Source organism: Aspergillus nidulans, chromosome II, assembly GCF_000011425.1.
Source record: "Aspergillus nidulans FGSC A4 chromosome II".
Lineage (NCBI taxonomy): Eukaryota > Fungi > Ascomycota > Eurotiomycetes > Eurotiales > Aspergillaceae > Aspergillus > Aspergillus nidulans.
The window spans coordinates 3,723,934-3,744,289 of NC_066258.1; the positions used below are offsets into that span (position 1 = coordinate 3,723,934).

A 20,356-nucleotide genomic window follows, 5' to 3' on the forward strand; every position below is an offset into this window, starting at 1 on the left:
TAAATATAAGAAAAATGTGCCAGACAACAAGGCCCCGACCAGATCGCACAAGGCTGAAGACTGCGGAGGCCGGAGCGCAGAGTTGCAGCAACTAACGTGGCTGTGATGCTTGGTCTACTCACCCATGACTTATTTAAATAACATGCCTCCGCCTCTTTTTGTATTGCTTTTTCTTCTCGTGTTTATGAACTTTGGCCTTGTGGCTTTAGCGGTCTAGCTTTGAATCTTTTTGTTCTTTTGCTTTTTGCTGACACCCTTCTTTCCACAGATCTTACTCTTGCAGCCTTGCTGGTTTCTTCCTAATTATATGCTCAGCCTGTTTATCTCGTTTCTGCTGACAAGGCTTGCCTCGCAGAGAGTCAGGGAATAAAATCTGTCAAGACATTGTCCGGAGCCGTCCTTAGTGTTGGGCTTTCTTCAAGAGCCTCGCGGTACAAGATTCAACATAACATAAAGCAGGCCACACGAGTCCCTACGGCACCGTTCACTGTAGGCAATTCTTTGCTCGATTCTCTGCTCACTTGGGTGGGGCATACATCATGTTTGACGCTTTCTACCTCAACGACAGCCTGGGCAGCCCAACCCACCTGCTGCTCTCGGGACTTGCCACGATTCTCCCCCTTTCCACCTGGATCGGCTTCATCAATGCGCCCTTGGTGCTACATCTCTTTGAGCTCACAGGTCAGATCCCTCTGTGGTCGTGGGCAGTCTCCAACGAGGGAAGAAAGCTGCTGGGTGAAGTGCCAGCTCCAGATGGAAAATGCGTGATGGATCGCTTCGGGCGCTCGCCGAATCTAGTTTGCCTGGATGGGAGATACGGCGACAAGTATTTTGCGGCCAATCCGGAGACTCTGCGTCTCTGCGTCGGCTCAACACCCGCTTACCAGATCAAGAATCAGCACACGAACCTGGCCCTGGTCGATAAACGCGTGCACGACCTGGCATTCATCCATGTCTGGCGCGCCCAAGATGAGGACAGGGAATCCATTACCACGGCCTCCTTGTTCCCACGCCTCTTCTCCTGGACTGGTTGGGCGGTCCTGCTTGCCTTCGTAGCCGCTGCCATCTACCTTCACTGCTGGGTCGCAATCGCCTACCTGGCCGTCGTCCCCGCCACCGGCATGGCAGTCTACTACACACGAGGCGGGCCCCGCAAACTACGTATGGACGCCTCATCAAGCCAGTACCAGCGCCTCGTCATAACAGCAAACCATATGAACGAGACCGCCTGGCAAGTCTTTTACGGTGAAAGCACCGTCGTCAACCGTCTCCTGAACTGGCCGCTCAAATCCCACACCCACCCTAGCGCGAACCACTGGCTGCTTCGCCTGTTCCTACAGGCCATGATCATGGGCCAGTGGGTGCTCGTCGTGCTCGCCTCCGCCTGGCGGACCTGGGACGCATATCTTATTTCCGGCTGGATTGCCTTCAGCGTTTTTTCTAACTCCTGGGTATTTACGCCGGACCACCTGACGGCGGAGTGGATGGCGCGCCACGCAGGAATCCGCATGAAGCGGTACTGCACGCAACTGAGCTCTCGGCGTGCGCTACTAAATACCCTCATTGCCCTTAACCCAGACAGTTTCCCCACCAACAATATCTCCGGGCGGACAGACACGTCGAAGATCTCGGAGGGTGGGTTCGCGTGGATCGACCCGATTCTAAAAAAAGGCGACGACCGGACACGGTGGGAGAATTCAACCCGGTATGCGCTTGTAAAGGCGATGGCGATCAATGACAACGAAAATGCCGCGTCTCGCTTGGGCGCTGAAACGCATGATTTTCAAGACCATGTCACCCACGGGGGCACAACGGCCGAGACGGGAACGGAATACTGGCATCCGTTCATTCACGAGGGGATTCAGATGGCAAGGTTAATTGTGCGGGCGGCGGGGCTTGACCAGTCGGCTGGGGATTATGATTCCCAAGCCAGTGCCTCGAATGTTGATATATACCCTGGCCAAGGGGCGGGGGAATCACAAGCGTATTACTCCAACTAATGGGAAATTGGGGCTTGAGGAAGCGGCAGGGCCAAGATGTGAGCCAGACGAATATGAATCCAGCAGTTCTGGTCGGGTCGTAAGGGTTTTGGGACGAGACTCACCATATTGTGCGTGAATTTACATATTTAAGCCATAATCCTTGATTTCAGTTCAACAATAAAAGATAATTTTATATAGACATCAACTCAAGAGCGTTGCTATTCTCAGGCAGGGGCCGAAATTCTGTCAATGCACTGCATAGCCCTCGCGCAGCCATTCTTTTGCAAGGGCATATTTGCCACTAGACCCAGTGCCCTAAGTAGAGTCACACCAGACAAACGTATCTAGCTTTAGGGTTGAAAGGCCAGACCTGGTGTAGCATAGATAGCTATATACGGCTTTGCGCAGTGGAACTGGTTTCGAATCCGCCTTCGGGCTCGATAACCAGTACCTAGCAATATTTCTGTCTGGTTTTACCTAGTTGGATGTGATGTTCCCATGGGAGATGGATTGCTCAATAGCTCGGGGCATCTCGGCAGTCGAGACTTGGGGCCTGGATTAAGGGGTGGATGAACGGAATGATGGATTAAAAGCGATGTCTCCTGACAAGAATGGGTGGGTAGTTATGAAGAGCTTAAGAGTACGGCAAACTAGCTATAATAATAATCGTCTTCATCGTTACTGTAGGCATCGGCATCATCATCATCCTCATCATCATCATCCTCATCATCATCCTCATCATCATCCTCATCATCATCCTCATCATCATCCTCATCATCATCCTCATCATCATCCTCATCATCATCCTCACTATCATCATCCTCATTATCATCATCATCCTCATCATCATCATCCTCATCATCATCATCCTCATCATCATCATCCTCATTATCATCATCCTCATTATCATCATCCTCATTATCATCATCCTCATTATCATCATCATCCTCATCATCATCATCATCATCATCATCCTCATCATCATCATCCTCATCATCATCATCATCTTCGTCCCCGTTCTCACCATCCTCGTCTTCATCGCAATCGCTCTCTTCGCCGTCCTCAGGATCTGAACTCTCAGGATTGGAGTTCTCTTCAGGATCTGAACCCTCCTCAGGAGCCGAGCTCTCAGGATCCGAACCCTCAGGATCCGAACCCTCAGGATCCGAACTCCCCTCGTGCTCCGAGCCATGATGGGCATGCATGGCTCCAATGACACCCAACCCTCCCAGCGCGGCACCACCAAGAGCACCAGCTCCGACCTTTCCAAGAGTCCCTACCCCTGAAAGTCTCGTAGGATCGCCCTGTGACCCATGCTGTTGCACGTGGGGAACAGGAGCTCCTGGACCGTGATGATGGGTAGGACCATGGCCATGACCATGAAAGGGTGCGTGGAAAAGGCCTTGACTCTGGCCATGAACAGGATGCTGCGTATTTGCATGCCCATTCCCAAGCCCGCCACCACCAAAAAGCATATGAGGTTGCTGTGGCCTGTGCGGCTGTTGGGGCAGAAAAGTTCTACCTGTAGGCCGGTATCCTGTACTACCCGCTAGAGGACGCTGAGGCACACTCACTGAGGTCTGGCTGGGGCCCGGGCGATACGGCTTATACTGTCCGCTTACCCCTGGTGAGGTATTATGCATTGCACCCGCCGAGGCACCAGAAGATCGATCTGACTGGCTAGAACTGAATAGTTTGCGGAAGAGCCCGGGTTTTTCCCGAGGGACTGGGCCCACCTGTCGGTCCAGACTTGGAGGGTGCAAGGGACTTGGTCCTGAGGTGCGTTTTCCTGGGGAGATGATATGCATTGGGGCAGACGCGAGGAGCTTTGGTGGCTTCTGCGGCTTGGAAGGCTTCGAAAGCTCCTGGGGCTTCTGGGATGTCGACTGTCCCCGTAGCCCTTTGTTTGCAGATGGCCTGGGCTGGGGTGGCTGAGTGGGAGGTTCGAGTGGCTTCGGCTTGTGTGGTGGGCGAGTCGCCCTTGGTGGCTTCGGAGGTTGTCCCGCTGCCGCGTCTTCCTGAACCCTCTTCACCTTCTTGGATATTGTGGGCTGCGGCGTCTTTGTCTTTTTATTCTTCGGTAGAGGCGGCGGTTTTGGATTTGAGGAGCTAGAAACCCCGGTAGGGAGAGGCGCCGGTACTTTCGAATTATTCATTGGAATTGACAACACGGCTGATGAGGTCTGGGAGTGTCCGGGTCGCTGTGGCCTCGGTGGCTGCTTGATAGGAGTGTTGAACGGGGCGTAGGAGACCTGATTCGAGTGCATAACCTGCGGGGGGTGTGGAATTAGACCAGAGGGAGAAGGTTGAGTAGTTGCCGAGTACTTGGGTCCCCAGGATGTTGGAGTCGTACGTAGAGTTGTTGATGCGTTGTCTGTAAGACTCTGGGGAGGCAAACAACGTTTTGCATCCGGCAGCCCCTCTCCAACATCTATATTTTGTGGTTGTAATTGTGCCTTCGAAACACCACCGGGTATTTCCCCAGGCATCTTGGGTTGGATAACCTGCGACTGATGAGACATCCCCTGCTCTGGCAGCCTTTGTCCGACCATGCCAGGTGCAGAATAATGCGCAGTATATGCATTTGATTTATCTGGCAAAGGCTGTGGCTGCTTCGAGATAAAACCCATTGAATGACTTGAAGCAGTAGACGGCGATCTAGCAGATTGTTGTGCCGATGTAACGGGAGTCGTTGCGTTTCCAGTGGGAAGGATTGCTTCTATCCTGTCGATGGCCACTTGGGAAGATGCTGGCATAAAGCCATCAAAATTGCTCGAGGTCATGGACAATGACCTGACAGATGGAGCGGGTGTATTTCCTGGCGGCGACCTGCCGGGATTTGAACCCACTGGACGCATCGGAATCTTGAGCTGATCAGGACCTGCTGGTTGAGAGGGCGGAACGAGGGCAACAGACGAGGCCGAAAACGTTGCTGGTGCTTGAAAACTGGGCAAGTTTGGTTTTTTTGGCTGTTGGAATACATCTTTCTGTGACGCATTGACCGCACATGACGGGTTATCCATCTGCAATGGCAGGATGCGAGGGAGCGATATTCTTTGATACTCGGGGCTGCTAGGGCCTGCGTCTTCGCGGTACGTTAACAACGACATCCATTTGATAGTTATGGTCGTATCTTACCCTGCTGATAGTGGTCATCTCGTGATCCTAAAGTTGGCTGTTCGTACCCAAGCTCAGGAATTACTTTAGGGTCGAGTTCTCTCGCCTTGCGTGCAGCATTCCGGACCTTCTTAATCGCAGAGACAATAAACTTGTAGTTGTCGCACTCCCTGTCTGAGAATGTAGCAAGCGAGTGATGATTGCAGCCAGACATCATACGGAGATTCTCCAATTTCAAACCCACGGCTGCGGAATACTCGTTCAGCGTCTGTTGCAATTAGTATATTCATTCCGTTAGGACCAGGGAAGATTTACAGGCTGATTATGTGGCACCACGGGGAATTCTTCGTAGCAGGAGTAGACCTTGATTTTCATCCTGGAGGCAATCCGCTTGAAATCCCGGGGAATGGCTTGCAGAATGTCCGCATTGCTCTCCAGCCACCTAATCATAGTCGTCGAGATCCCATTCTCAGTCATAATACTGTCGGTTGCGGAGTCGATTAACAAAGCCGAAAATGGGACCTCGAGTGGTGCGCTCTGGGGTGAGCTCAGGAAAATTACCCCCCTGACGCAGCCCTCAAGATTTGGGTACAATGAGGGGCAGCTAAGTGCGCGATTCAGTGCCTAGAATTGTCATTGAAGGTTCGTTTTTTTTACCGGCCATGGAATAGATTTGGAAAGCACGAGAACATACGCATTCAACAACGAAGCTACCAAAACCATGGCAGATAAACACAAGAGGACGGTCAAGCGGAACTTGGGCTCGAGCAGCCGTGATTTTCAAAAGCATATCCATAGCCGCATCAGTCAACTTGTGGTCAGCTCCTGAAAAGACTGCAAGCGCATTGTAGCTGAATGTGAACACCCTGACACCTTTCACATCCCTCGGGAGCAGCTTCTTTAGCCACAGGGAGCCATCAGCTATTTTCCATGCATCAATGTTGGCAGCCGGACGCAGACCATGAACGGCCACAATGTCGATTGCTTTTGCTTCATCGTGCTTTTCGGGTTTTGGGTCTTTGGCTACACACAGCAGGCTAGGCTGGTGAGTCTCCACGGGAATTGAGCCGGGATTGGTCGCCATAATTAGACCGAAATGAATATGCAGGATATGCTTGGAGACTTTCAACAGACGTGCGTGGCATGAATAGCAGTGTCCTTGGGGAAACGGAGCGCCTGCAACCAACGCATGTAGAGATAGTAGATGCTTTAAATTTCAGACTCCATGCGCTGTACAGATATAAATGAGGTCTGGATTGTGATGAAGGGGCTCGGGAGAGGGCTTATCGACCCGTGCTGATGAAACAGTGGTTTCCGCCCCAGCAGCCTTGCAAAGCCCGAGCAACAACGTAGAGTTTCTCTCTGGGAGGGCCGAAATACTCAAGAAGCTTTGGAACCTTGTCGATAATAGGCAACAATTGGAGGAAGAACAGCCTTTGGCGCTGCGTCTGGCGCCAGTGCAAATACACCAGCCTAAAAATAAAGTCTTCCATGACACACAGTGCACCATTAACTGGTATCCCCGGGCTGTGTCTGACATGATGTTCGAAATAATTTCGCATTGCTTGCCAGCACTACCGTCTCAATGAAACGGTGCCATTCGTTACCAGGTTGTGTCTCAGCCTTTCAGTCTAGCAGTGGTCCCACCGTCAATTCAATGCGCTCAGCCCAGCGATTCCCTCAGCCTCGCAGTAGTGGCAGAATATCACAAGACTCTTGTCGTTGCTAAATATAACCTGCAGAGGGAAGGAAGGCCACGAGGGGCGAGCCATGGCTCCGTGGAGGGCAAACATTCATTCTCGGGCTATGAGAGCGACATTTGCAGGATCAGGATCTCTGGATTTTGGGTTATAACTTTTTGGAGCACACATAGTTCCGTGGATTGTCGTGAAGAAAAACCTGGCTTCTCCACGGCAACAGCGGTACAAAGCAATTAGGCTCACACAGTCCCCCAAAGTATGCAAAGATGTGGGCTGTGTGCTGCACATTCAGAGTTGGTTGCCGATGTTGATTGGGCAGTAATCCCTGTGCAGTAGTTCTTGCTGTACGGATTTACAAAAGTGCAAATAAGCATAGCCTTTGGTGCAAACTTTATTCGCCACTAACTCGGGTTTGGGGTCAACAAAGAACCCCCCGCCTGCCAGTCGTCTGATTGGTTGCTCTTCAGATTAAACGGGAGACTAAGTCCTACTTGCCCCGACCAATGACAGTTCTTTGTTGCTAAGTACCCTGCTTTCCTTGATGAAATGGGAAAAGATTATTTCCCTAATTATTATGTGTTCTGGTATCGCAGACGATTACTACATTTGTTTATTGCTTGAAGTTCGATCTCTATTGCCTATGTTTGCAGCCTTGCGTGGCCGAAACAGTAAATTGGACGTATTCTCTGCTGGGACGCAAGTCCCGGATATCATGACCCGCAGCCCTTACATGCATTCATTCGTGCTTAAATCCAGGACTTGCATGAGATACTAGGATTGAAAGACTGTGGTGCTGTTACTCCCAAACTGCCGTGTATTTCCGCAATGTGTTATGGTCATCTCAAGTGGCCGGCTTAGTCGTGTCAGGACTTCAATGATAGTAGTTGCAAGGCCCTTTGATATACCAAACTCACCACCCGGATGGGCTGCTAACTCGTCAACTAGCCAGACATCCTCCAGATATAGCGACTTGAGATGCACCGCCTGGCGAATGAAGTTTTCCAGAGCTGGAAGAGACAGCCAAATATCTATAAGCTCAAGATGCTGAAGCTTCAAAAGCGGGAGCTTGTTAAGAAAAGGCAACATCGGGGATGTAGATGTAATGCATATCTCCTCCACATCAGGCAACGCTTTGGAAGCCAGCGCCTGCAAAAAACAGTCCTCTATGGCAGCCTGATGGTAGAAACCTCTTATGTGGAATGCTCGAATCATCACACTGTTTTTTCGAGCCATCACAGCGGCTGTCAGAAGTTTCTCCAAGGGACCGAGATAGTAATCATGATATGGAAGCATACAGCCTGAAGCATGGCCGAATTGGTCTTTGATTCTGTTCACGAGATTAATCTCAAGAGTGTGCAGATTGGGAAGGTCGCGAAGGGACATGCACAGTATATCCTGACTTGTCCATAAGATCTTTTCCTTTTCTGCCATGCGTGATTGCATAAAAGATGGATGTAAAATGCTTCCACATGGCGGTAGAATCATAGGCGCCACTGGTAACTTAGTTCGGTCATCTTTAGATACTAACTGGGCACATACTGGGATCGAGAAGGGCATTTGCCTCATATCGTATAGCTCTCACAAATGGAGCAAATGAAGACTTTGATATCTGCAGCAAACCCTCCAGTTGCGCGAAGGTAACTCCGACCTGAACAGACTGAAAGAGTGAAGGAATACAGAGGGCCCGGAATAGCCTGTTCACGCTCAATAGATGCTTCAGAGAAGCTTGTAGAGTAAACAAAATAATGATTTCAAGCAGCTCTACCAGAAGCCGATCCATTTTGTAGTGAATCCAATAGGCACCCAACTTCGGGTTAATTTAATAAGGATATTTATAACCTGGTAAAATACAGTACAAAACATTGGTAATTCTTATTCAGATTTGAATTTAATTTATTTTGTCCGGAACTCTATAAAGACAGACCTCAGAAAGGGATTGTCCTCCTGGGGACTTTGTTGTTCCATATCAGCAATGGACTCATTATGTTCTTGTCAACCAAAGCCCAGAATCCCTCGGCCACGGAATGGTATGCCCTCGCCACCTTACCTCTCACTACCAGAGATAACTCTCTAACATTTTTCAGCATTCTTTCTGTACCGAGAGGCCCACTACAAAGCTGTTGTCGCATCCGCCGAGGTCTCACCTCTGCCTAGTACCACTGTTGCAAAGATCCTTGGGAGACAATGGAGGGACCTTCCAGAATCAGCCAAAGCCGAATGGAAAGAACTTGCAGAGGTAGATATCAGGATCAACAGGAATATTTAAGCACGCTAAAAGGACTTACAGGAGGAAAAAAGACAGCATAAGCAACGATATCCTGACTACAGATATTGCCCATCCTCAAGAATCTGTTCTCAATGCGGCGGAAGACAAATCAGGGGTGCCAAAAGTCATAGGGAAGGTTCATCTGGATCTCCAGCAAGGGTGGCTTCGGATGAAATCATGGACCTTGTACCGAGCAGGGAGATGATGTTGGAGTGGAGCGACTACTCTGATGAGCAAGTATGTCAGCTATTCAGCCTCCCTGAGAAGGGAGAGGACCAAGTTGCGCGACCCATTACACCATCTCCGCCGCCGTTTTCGACGATCAAGCCGTGTTTATTGGAAAAGCAGCACGGCCGATGGACACTGTGTTCAATTTTGCTCCCAACTGACCATGGCTATGGCTCCCAAGTAACGCTCTTTGATAGTTGTCTGACCTACCGCATGCTCCATGTGGTTGGCTGGATGGCCATCACTACAGGAGAGGCTTATTTTAAATTAACCGATGATACTATCCGTGAATTAGCTGAGTACTATAACAGTACATGTACTGATCTAAGCCGGCAGCAAAGGTTCCTAGCTGCAGCATATGCATTTTGCTACTCTGTTGGCTATAACGAGATACTTGATGCTTTGGAAGATGATGGTAGTGGTGAACTTAAAGGTGAGCAGAGCAGCATGGCATTGACGGAAATATATAGTCTTCTCACCAGCTAAAATAAATACAATAAACCGTGATGTTCAGCTCTATCTTAGGACTAAGTATTGGTATGATGTCCGCACTAGCCTTGTACAGATACAGTCTCAGTCACTGTGACCCAGGTCACAGTTTTAGTCACTGTAACCACAACTGGTACAGGGGTGCTGCTTGTAGAGCTTAGAATAGTGGTGGAGAGCATGACGACTGGGGAGGGTGCACTGCTTGAAGGAGGGGTGCTGCTCAGGAATAATGCCGTGCTTGAAGAAGCAATACCTGTGCTGGCCTGTATGTTGCTCGCAGAAGAGATGCTGCTGCCGCCAATGCAGGGTGTGCTGCTTTCATGTGGTGTCTTGCTAGTACTATCCTTTGAGGGAGTCGACAATCCTTTCTTAGAGCATGAAGAAGGGATCATCAGTGGCCACGTATGCAGCGGCGTAGAGTAATCAACGGGGCCACTCAAGTCAGAACGGAGGCCATCATTCACCCAGAGCCGATGGCAAGTAAAAGGAGGCGTGTTATGACATCCCTTGCTCCCGTTCGTTGGAAAGAAGCTTTGAATAAATGAAGTACAACCGAAACTGTTTGTTCGGGACTGATCTTTAAGTGGATCCCACAGGTCAAGTTCCGGAGCAATAGAGATATCAAATTGTTCTTGACCCTGGAGAGGGCGGAGGAGCCTGAAGCTCTGAGAGACACATATATTTGTGATGTTCATGGCCAATGTTGTCTCATTGAAGATCATCTGAGCTGGTATGCCTTGGCAATCTGGCTCTGTCCAGATTTGCACCCCATTGATTCCATACAAACTTGCGTAGTCTGAGGTGGCCTTGTGAGCCAGGAGCACCAGGCAAACCCCAAGAAGTAAATTCATCTTTCTGAGAGTGCTGAACTTGTGCGGCGGATTCAGATGGCAGGCCTGGGGCTGGATAATTATATACTGCAGATACTGTAAGGTCTAGACCACCAGAGGTCAAAGGATATAGTAATACGGTATTATTTTCCAAGGACAGAAAATCTATTTCCTAGGTACAGGGCAGGATTTCACGTCAATGGCGCATCCCCTTTCTAGTGCCCGTAGGACATGGCAGCTGGTGGTTGGTATCCGATCTGGACAGTTTCTGCATTCACTTTGACTTCATTATCAAGCTGGCTCAGGACACAGCAAGAGCAGCACAAGGAGGCCATGGTATCCCCACAACAGCTTCCATCCAACTGGAACCGGTTACGGAATGCGCGTCGTCATAAGCACAGTGGTACACATGGGATACCAAGGCAGCACGCACCCGCGAAGAGACAGCACTGAGATGATTAGTGATTATGCATTAAACAGTGTCAGTTGCCTACGTCTTGGCCGCAGCCCTTCACTTCCTCGCCCCTGAAGCGAGTCCCAATCCGGTTAAAGAGGCAGCATGGGGTAAATGTTGCGCTGAGGCCTAAAGAGTAATAAGTATATCTTGCCTGAGTCCGGCATGCTAGACCTACAAACACTGAATGGAGTAAAGCAATGGAACAAGCCGTGATCCCACGATTTATCCTGGGAATCCATGGTTGAGAACTTATCAAGTACCATTTGCTGATGGGGCTACAATACTTATATGTTATCTTAATAATTTTCCCTATTTAATAATACCTTGACTGAACCATACATGTCACAGACTATTCCCATTCAGATCATTCCTCCATTGTCGCCCTGGTTGGCCTCGACACCCCACAGGCTCAGGTATCGCTGCTCCGCCCCCTGGAGACGGACACTTAGTTGAGACAACGCATTGTCAATTTTATAAAAAACAATGCGCATTTCCTCCTGAAACTGAAGTAAGGCTTGTTTGGATTCAGTGTTCCAGGAGAGCTCTGCCTTCAAGTAACTGACTTCATATGCTAGGTCTTCAATCTCCTGTTTGACATTTGTAGTTGGTACCTTACATTGTCGAAGACGGGAAGGGAGACGTTCAAGGTTGGAAGACGTGCCCCCATGGCAGAGAATCTGGTGATCCTGGGGAGTGATTTCCTCCTCTGGAATGGAATAAAGCGAGGAGGAGGCAGACACTCAATTCATGGTCTCAAGGGCTCCTGGTGTCAGGTGTGTGCTACTCTAAACTTCCAAGGTTTGTTGATATTGGGCGATCATTTAATATCTGGTAGGCCCTGAATTGTAATTTACAGTTGGTGTCACTGCGTGGCGTCAGAAGGAATTTACCAAGGAGTATGTAGAATAGATCTTATTGGCTAAAGATTAAAACCGAGCCCACTAGGTGCATCTTTTCCCTGTGTGCAGGTCAATTTACCAGAAGTATATGGAATAGATCTTATTGGTTAGAGCTTGAAAAGAAACCACTAGGTGCAGTCACCCTGCTATGACCAATGACACAGGTCCGGTCTTGGTCAATTTTACTAGACTGGAAAGCACCAGAACAAGTCACTACCCCGGAATATTACGTAGCCTATGATACAGATATTTTACAAAACCATAATTGAGCGGTTCTCGGCGTAAAGCTGTAAAAAAAATGGTCTAAACCCGCGCTGCTGTGCACTACGAGGTCCTGGTCGACTCATAACCCTCCACCTCTGGGGTCCTTAAGCCCATTACAACATTCATGCCAGGTACCAGTTATTGTGGAGGAAGCTCAACGCCTGGTTAATGTTCCTGCAATCCATTAATACTGAGAATCTATAACAACGGACTGGTACAGTAAAGACTGCGCAAACTTTTAAATTCTCTGTTCACTGAGTTTTTGACCGTGTTAATTATGGCCATAGTAGCTTACTGTAATATTTGTATTGTAATCCGAAGACCCCTCGCGGCTGTATATATTTAAGAGACGGCAAGGCTGAAGACTAGAGACACTTATACAGATCAGAAATCAAGCTCTGCTGAATATGGCGTTCCAATCTACTGAGCCCATTGGGCCGTCATATCTTGTAAGCCAGCCTTTGGGGCTCCGCTCTCTGACCTCAACTGACTGTCTAGACTGTCACCAATAAGATCTTTAAGGAACTCGTCAACAGTGATCATGCTGCCCAGGAGTATCGCACCCATATAGAGTCCCGGTTAAGGGAGGAACGTGCCAATCTGGAGCAGGAACGCCAGTGCTCTGCAGAGCTTGAGTCGAGGATAGCTAGTTTACAGTGGTCCCGAAGCCAGTTAGAAGCAACTGTCCAGCATGCTGCAGAAGCGGTTGGAGGGCTTCAGAAGGAGCTTGAGGACCTGCGAAAGAAATCTGGAAGTTCAGAATGTCGGGTGGTTGCGCTGTCCTCTCTGAGCGACACTTTGCTGAAGATATTATCCAATATCTCTGCTTTACAAAGTGCTCCTCAGGGGGAAGTTGACATTGTGCAGATGTCTACAGAGCTTCACCGACAACAAAACATTATACGTGGACTAGAGCAGTCTAATCAACGCCTTGCAGATTCTCTTCAGGGTTTGAAGACTGCCTTAGAGGTTACTTTGATTGGGGAGTCATACTGGGCATCAGAGAGTGATAATGAAAGCGTCACCATGGTCGGAACGACCAGTGAGAGTGCACCACTTCCGGGCCCAGAGGTGAATGCTGATGACGAGGCCATTGGGTGCGAGCAGACCTATCCTACTCAACGCTGACGACGGCCACTACTGTATCAGGTCCTATCGACAGCTGTCCAGTAGCTTTGAATATTGTTATCTTCTGCGCTTGCCTCTCAGACCGTGTCCGTAAACTCGAAGCCTCTGGCACGAATTGCTTTATTGAAGAGGCTTGGGGAAATATACTGCTAAGCCAAAATGTCGTTATAAGTACCAGATTTGGTTTTTAAAGTCATATTTCCAGTTAACAAATAGTGATTCGCTGTCCAGTGACTCAGGAGTAAAATACTAGGAGGTATTTGCCAGAAATGAAAATGACACTACTGTATACGTGAATCTGCTCTGGACAGTCGTAATGGGGAACGAGTTTGAGTCTGACACCTAGTGCCCAGTGTCCCCACCCAGCTAAAGTCCTGAACCGTCAGCGGGCTGATTGTTAAGTTAGGGGATTGCGTAACTGCCTTGATTCAAATGTATTTTACAAGAGGGCGATAAATACCCTAGCCCTGCGCTTGACGAGTGGGTCTGGATGTCTTAGACTCTAGCACGGCTCCGCATTCACAGACGAAAATGACGAGGCCAACAACAATACCTTCACGAGATTCTTGTCTACAGATACTGCGAACAACCACATCAGAGCTGCCCTAACTAGCACAGAACCTACCAGAGATGTTCAAGTGGCAGTGGTCGGCACTCCGAAAACCGGTTAAGTGGTCCGATTCAGAAATGCCCAGTCAGCTGAGACAGCCCGGAACAACACAGCATGACTGGAGAAACTGGGAATGAGACCAAGCTAGTGAAACCATAATTCGGTGTTGTGGTCCACCGAGTTCCAAATCAGACATCCTGCTACAGGGAAGTGCAAAAGCAGCAGCTTCACCATTTCACACTCTCTTCTGGATTCTCGGCCCACCCCCAAGACGCTAGTCTGAGAAATGGGTACGCGTACCAGACGCTATTAGGTTGGGCCACAGAAGAACCGGCGGCTGCTGAGCTGACCAGGCTAAGTCAAAGTATGGAGTGCGCATTTTTTGAGCACCCTGTTGAACAAATTTCCCCGTACAATTCCTGTGGATATAACTAGATTCATGGAAGCTATAATGAAGGAAAAAGACAGGCAGTGAACGAGGTATTGATAAATCTTCTCACATTTAAGGCCTTTGCGTAGAATAAAATGAAGGGCGCTGGGTTTGAGCCCCCTGGACAGAAGAAGTTGGGACGATTCAGACAGTCGTGCCCAGAGAGAGGGAAGGTACAGTATGAAGACAGCACTACAGTCGTTCTCGAAATCGCCTTCACCAACAAACATATGACAGTTGTTGTTCTGCCCCACTAACAAGACATTAGCGCGAGCAGTGTATTGAGCCATCAGCACTTAAAATGAGGGCGATAGACGGTCCTGTACATTTCCTTCCATACGAAACATTAAGAATACATTTCATTCCGTACGAAACGTTGAGAATACAATGTATGTTTGTACCGGATATCGTATACCTCAACCCTATAATGTATCCACGACCCAGCATACACGCAACATCCACTTTTTACCCACCTAAAAGATATTTATTGCAAAGAGATTTAATATACTAATTTATAAACTACGTACTGTCAAAGTTTTGTTACCTGGGGCTCAAATCATTGCGGAATTTTTTTTACAAGTCTAAGGTTTGTAGGCCTGATCAAGAGAAAATACAAAAGCTACTATTTTGCGCAGAATGCTATACAGGATATCTTTTACGTGAGCGTTCTTTAAGCAGCCCCTGAGGGTGTTCAGCCCCAATACATGTGCTACTGCGGGTGGGGGTCGGGGGAAACATGGATGTGGCGAGGGCTGTCTTGCTCAGCGTGAAGGCTAGCAAGAGACACTAGATTGTTTGCGACTACACAAGTTTTTGAATGATTGGGACCCAGTGCCTTCCCATAGCCTGCCAGTGCTCGCTGAAACATCTCCTCTGCCTCTTTCAGCTTGCCCTGATCAGAGTAGAGAATCCCAAGATTGTTGACTGTCATAAGGGTGGACGTGTGGTCAGGACCCAGTGCTTTCTCCTTGCCTGCCAGTGCTTGCTGATACATCTCCTCTGCCTCTTTCAGCTTGCCCTGATTCTTGTAGAGACTCCCAAGATTGTTGACTGTCATAAGGGTGGACGTGTGGTCAGGACTCAGTGCTTTCTCATAGCCTGCCAGTGCTTGCTGATACATCTTCTCTGCCTCTTTCAGCTTGCCCTGATCAGAGTAGAGAATCCCAAGATTGTTGACTGTATCAAGGGTGGATGTGTGGTCAGGACCCACTGCTTTCTCATAGCCTGCCAGTGCTTGCTGATACATCTTCTCTGCCTCTTTCAGCTTGCCCTGATCAGAGTAGAGATTCCCAAGATTGTTGACTGTCACAAGGGTGGACGTGTGGTCAGGACCCAGTGCTTTCTCATAGCCTGCCAGTGCTTGCTGATACATCTTCTCTGCCTCTTTCAGCTTGCCCTGATCAGAGTAGAGATTCCCAAGATTGTTGACTGTTATAAGGGTGGACGTGTGGTCAGGACCCAGTGCTTTCTCATAGCCTGCCAGTGCTTGCTGATACATCTTCTCTGCCTCTTTCAGCTTGCCCTGATCAGAGTAGAGACTCCCAAGATTGTTGACTGTCATAAGGGTGGACGTGTGGTCAGGACCCAGTGCCTTCTCCTTGCCTGCCAGTGCTCGCTGATACATTTCCTCTGCCTCTTTCAGCTTGCCCTGGTTCTTGTATAGAATCCCAAGATTGTTGACTGTATCAAGGGTGGATGTGTGGTCAGGACCCAGTGCCTTCTCCTTGCCTGCCAGTGCTTGCTGATACATTTCCTCTGCCTCTTTCAGCTTTCCCTGATTCTTGTAGAGACTCCCAAGATTGTTGACTGTATCAAGGGTGGATGTGTGGTCAGGACCCAGTGCTTTCTCATAGCCTTTTAGTGCTTGCTGATACATCTTCTCTGCCTCTTTCAGCTTGCCCTGATCAGAGTAGAGATTCCCAAGATTGTTGACTGTCACAAGGGTGGACGTGTGGTCAGGACCCAGTGCCTTCTCATAGCCTGCCAGTGCTCGCTGATACATTTCCTCTGCCTCTTTCAGCTTGCCCTGATCAGAGTAGAGAATCCCAAGATTGTTGACTGTATCAAGGGTGGATGTGTGGTCAGGACCCAGTGCCTTCTCCTTGCCTGCCAATGCTCGCTGATACATCTTCTCTGCCTCTTTCAGCTTGCCCTGATCAGAGTAGAGATTCCCAAGATTGTTGACTGTATCAAGGGTGGACGTGTGGTCAGGACCCAGTGCTTTCTCCTTGCCTGCCAGTGCTTGCTGATACATTTCCTCTGCCTCTTTCAGCTTGCGCTGATCAGAGTAGAGATTACCTAAGCCATGAAAGGCGCCAAAAATGTTGATTCTGTCTTCAGGCTGTATATCAAGCCAATGGCCTATATTCCTTTGAATTAGATTATTTGCGTGAGGAAGTAATCGCTGCTCAAGCCTTGCATAATCTCTGGTGTCATAACTGGGGACCATATTTCCTACCGAGATGAACGCCAGCTCCTGTAGTTGATTTGTGAGTCCATCCAAGGCAGCAATATGATAACACCAGTCCTGTACCACGGGATGCAGAGTATAGCTTCCCTCCTGCTGCTTTATTTCAACAAGCGAGAACTTAACTAGTGCTTTTAGCTTTGCTTTAAAGACCAGCTTGCTTGACACTGCTGTCTCAAACCATTGTGGCGGGTTTGAGTAGTCCAAACCGTTTCGAATTAGTTCATACCAGATATCCTGGTTATCAAAAAATGCAAGTAGGAGCAAGAGTTTCGCGGCAGTGGAATCATGTTTCTGGATCTCTTTATAGGTGATATTCCATGTTTGTACAATGTTGCCTTGCTGGTATTGGCGTTTGGGTGCCGACTGAGACTGCAAGTCAAACCAGGAAGTCCGGTAGAGCTCCAGATACTCTTTAAAAGTTGTTCCTGTTTGACACATGAAAGCCCCAGCTATGACAATTGCCAGCGAGAGCCCATCCAGCAGGCTGGCAAGATTCATAAGGTCTGTTGACGTTAGTCATGTTCTTCAAGTCTAGTTAATAGTACAGTACCTTGTTCAGCTCCCATCTGTGTAATGTCTTTAGCTGAAAAGCCGCTGCTTTGCAACAATAGCTGCGTAGCATCTTTGTATATAAGTTTCTGAACTGGAAATGACTTCCCAAGTTCAGTGAGCCCTTGGAGCCGGGAAGTGATCATGATAGATCCATGATCAGCCTTTGGAAAGAATTCGTAGACATCAAATCCACAGTGACCATGGCCTTGGATTGGAGAATACTGGTCGACGTTGTCAAAGATAATGAGCCATCTAGTGTTGCCTGGCCTTGCCAGCCACTGTAGTACTTGGTTTGCCCTTTGTACTGCTTCCTCTTTGTTGACTGCCTGATCCTCTATAGGCGGTCCTTGTATCTGAGAGAGGCAAGAACTCAAAGATGAAACCAAGGCAGATTGATCCTTGCTGTTCAGCCAGAATATGGCTGTAAATTCATTCTTGTGTTTTCGTGCAAAGTGAATTGCTAGTTGTGTTTTGCCAATCCCACCCAGACCATGGAGGACAGCCACCCTTCGTGTCTGTGAACTTGCTGGTTGTAGATAATCCCATAGACAGTTTAGTTCTTCTTCTCGTCCAATGAACTCCTCAATCACAGGAACCGCTGAAAGATCTAACGGGATGTGAAATTTATTGGCGTCTAAAAAAACATGAAAATTTAGCATACAGGTATACTGATCTGGGTTTATATGCTAACCTTCTCGAGCAGTGGGCTCCCAGTACTCCAAGAAAGATTTGGCGGCCGCAGCTCCAGTCGCCGCTGCATATGCTTGCCATGCTTTATTCTTGTGGCTATCTGCATAGTCACACACCCCTTTTATAATAATGCATGATATGTTGTCCCACACCCCTGCACCCTCCATCTCGAAACCAACAACACCTTCTGACTGGACCAAACAATTACGGTGCTCGCCTGATTTCATCACGGTATCAGCAGATGCGACCGTCCCAATATGGACTCTTGGGCTGTTGTGTTCTGTGCTAGGGCGACGTCGACATACCCGGTCCATATCACAGCCTAGAGAAGTACAAGGTGATTCGACAGCTGTCTTGCAGATATCTTCAGACATGCTATCAAGGCAAGGACACGCAGGTGAAGTCAGGCCATAGTGCTTATGTTGGTATGAAGCTTCGAAGAGGATGTCATCAATAGTTGGGTAATGCCAATCAGATAGTGATTCCTGAAGTGCTTGTAGATGTTGTAGCAGCTTATCTTGAAGGTCTTTGCGCGATCGTCTTGCCTGGAGACTTGCCAGTATTGAACGGATAGCTCGGTTTGGTCGTCCAAGCGTGTCCCTGACACCCAGTTTCTTTTTAAAGCCACCAGGATACTGCCTGCCGAAGTCGTACTGTACCACAGAGTCACTGATTATGACATCCCCTAGAAAGACCTCTCCACCAGATAATGGGTATGGTGCACCTCCACAAATACCGACAACCAGCGCCACTTCAATCCTTTTGTAGCTGATTTTCAAGCTCGATGCCACACTGGCTGCACTCCCTTTGCCTATGCCAGGCATATAGCACACCACCACGTTATGATTTCCAATCCTCCCATTAACATATGCATTATCATCGCCCGGTTCTTTCCTGTAGTGTTCGCCCAACCTGTCGTAAATTTCATCAAAAAGGTCTTCAACTGCCTCTGCTTCGAGTGTCAGCGCGCAGATGATCGCGATCGCAAATTCGTCCCGACTGGATGGGCGCATCTGCGCGAGTCGACAGTGATAAATTTAACAGTTTCAAAATAAAGAATCAGTCAGACTTGGTATCTTGGTTGCATAGACAGCTGCTGGTGAAGTAAATGTAAAAGCAACAAGCCTCTCAGTATCTCGAAATATTGATTACCTTCAGCCTCACGGCCAGTCTCGTGACATGATCCTCGTGTCGGGGCATACTGCCCTCTGGTACCGCCTGCCCCTGGGGTCGAGCTCGCTTAGTCATCATTCAGTAAGCTAAGTTAGATATAGATAGGCGGCCATGTCGGCCATCCAATAATGACAGTTGTCCATCCCTTTCCACACCTCGCCAACCAGATATCTGCATTAGCCGCTTGGAGGAGGGGTAATCACGAGATGTACAAGCAACTTGGCTTTGCAACCAAAAAAATAGAGGAACTTCATATATATTGTGAAATATCTTGTGGCTTGATCTTTCGGAAACTAAAGACAAACACATGAAGGAGAATGATATCGTATGAAGCCGGTCGATGAATCACCAGGCAATGACTGGCATTACTCGGAGCGTCCAGAGCTGACGGTTGCAGTGCCGTACAGCAGGAAAGGTACAAAGGCCACCACCTCAGTGCTGTGGTTCAATAAAATACTCGCGCTAAGGCCTTGGTAGTGGGGCAGAGTAAGAACTGTCATATGTTCAATGGTGAAAGCAATTTCGAGAACGACTGTATGAAGACAGCACTAACAGGACCGTTACCCTTGTAAGTTCAGTCCTCTCTGCCTTCACATGTGTGAAGGTTACCGATTCTAGACTATGCTCACTATGCAAGGCAGTTACAGTACTTTATATCCTAGTCCTTGTATCTTTATATCTCGCCGCCAGCTCTTGCCAGGTTATCCTCAAGGGTGTGGGATAGCAGAGTGCCTAGAGGGCCAATTAGTATAGTTCATGGACTGGCAGAATATACCTACCAAGTCTTCTTGGGATGGAAACCAATGGTCATTTGAGTTGAATATACGGATCTGTCCATTTTTTCTTAACCGAACTACTAACATGATATCTGCATCACATTCTTGACTGAATTCAAAGGCTTTCCGAAACAGAGTGTCTCCTCGTCGCCGGTGTTGTTGGCCTCTTGCTTTGGGAGTATTGGACATGCGACAACGGATTGCCTTTGCCTTTGCCATTATAGGGTGATTCTAGACACTGTTGTTTCAAAGTAGATAAAAGGGTGGCTATGCCTGGTCTAAGACCGCGTAATGT

The 20,356-nt window shown here is 48.5% G+C and overlaps 6 protein-coding genes across 6 annotated transcripts, besides 3 other annotated features; 3 read left to right on the forward strand and 3 right to left on the reverse strand.

Moving 5' to 3' along the window:
* Positions 1 to 20,356: part of a sequence feature (contig 1.61 483..865047(-1)) that runs on past both edges of the window.
* ANIA_03552 (uncharacterized protein) lies at positions 198 to 2,180 on the forward strand. Its single transcript, XM_656064.2, has one exon. The coding sequence runs from the start codon at positions 540 to 542 to the stop codon at positions 1,998 to 2,000; it is 1,461 nt and encodes a 486-aa protein (XP_661156.1). The 5' UTR covers positions 198 to 539; the 3' UTR covers positions 2,001 to 2,180.
* Positions 2,633 to 6,183, reverse strand: ANIA_03551 (uncharacterized protein; the record flags this gene model as incomplete). The annotated part of the gene is made up of 4 exons (XM_656063.1): positions 2,633 to 5,061; positions 5,121 to 5,367; positions 5,415 to 5,723; positions 5,794 to 6,183. 4 exons carry the CDS (start codon positions 6,181 to 6,183, stop codon positions 2,633 to 2,635), a joined length of 3,375 nt encoding a protein of 1,124 aa, XP_661155.1.
* On the reverse strand, positions 7,571 to 8,579 carry ANIA_03550 (uncharacterized protein; the record flags this gene model as incomplete). The annotated part of the gene is made up of 2 exons (XM_656062.1): positions 7,571 to 8,223; positions 8,339 to 8,579. 2 exons carry the CDS (start codon positions 8,577 to 8,579, stop codon positions 7,571 to 7,573), a joined length of 894 nt encoding a protein of 297 aa, XP_661154.1.
* On the forward strand, positions 8,772 to 12,157 carry ANIA_03549 (HMG-box domain-containing protein; the record flags this gene model as incomplete). Its single annotated transcript, XM_656061.1, has 12 exons — positions 8,772 to 8,826; positions 8,884 to 9,035; positions 9,087 to 9,726; positions 9,865 to 10,047; positions 10,120 to 10,184; positions 10,379 to 10,512; positions 10,909 to 11,015; positions 11,093 to 11,176; positions 11,418 to 11,482; positions 11,696 to 11,867; positions 11,926 to 11,965; positions 12,133 to 12,157. The coding sequence occupies 12 exons, from the start codon at positions 8,772 to 8,774 to the stop codon at positions 12,155 to 12,157; spliced, it is 1,722 nt and encodes a 573-aa protein (XP_661153.1).
* ANIA_03548 (uncharacterized protein) lies at positions 12,640 to 13,360 on the forward strand (the record flags this gene model as incomplete). The annotated part of the gene is made up of 2 exons (XM_656060.1): positions 12,640 to 12,681; positions 12,731 to 13,360. 2 exons carry the CDS (start codon positions 12,640 to 12,642, stop codon positions 13,358 to 13,360), a joined length of 672 nt encoding a protein of 223 aa, XP_661152.1.
* Positions 15,110 to 19,360, reverse strand: ANIA_03547 (uncharacterized protein; the record flags this gene model as incomplete). The annotated part of the gene is made up of 5 exons (XM_656059.1): positions 15,110 to 17,373; positions 17,421 to 18,029; positions 18,114 to 18,303; positions 18,418 to 19,125; positions 19,265 to 19,360. 5 exons carry the CDS (start codon positions 19,358 to 19,360, stop codon positions 15,110 to 15,112), a joined length of 3,867 nt encoding a protein of 1,288 aa, XP_661151.1.
* Positions 19,993 to 20,017: a sequence feature (Short protein (ANIA_11403, CBF75914.1) was converted to a misc_feature.).
* Positions 20,065 to 20,123: a sequence feature (Short protein (ANIA_11403, CBF75914.1) was converted to a misc_feature.).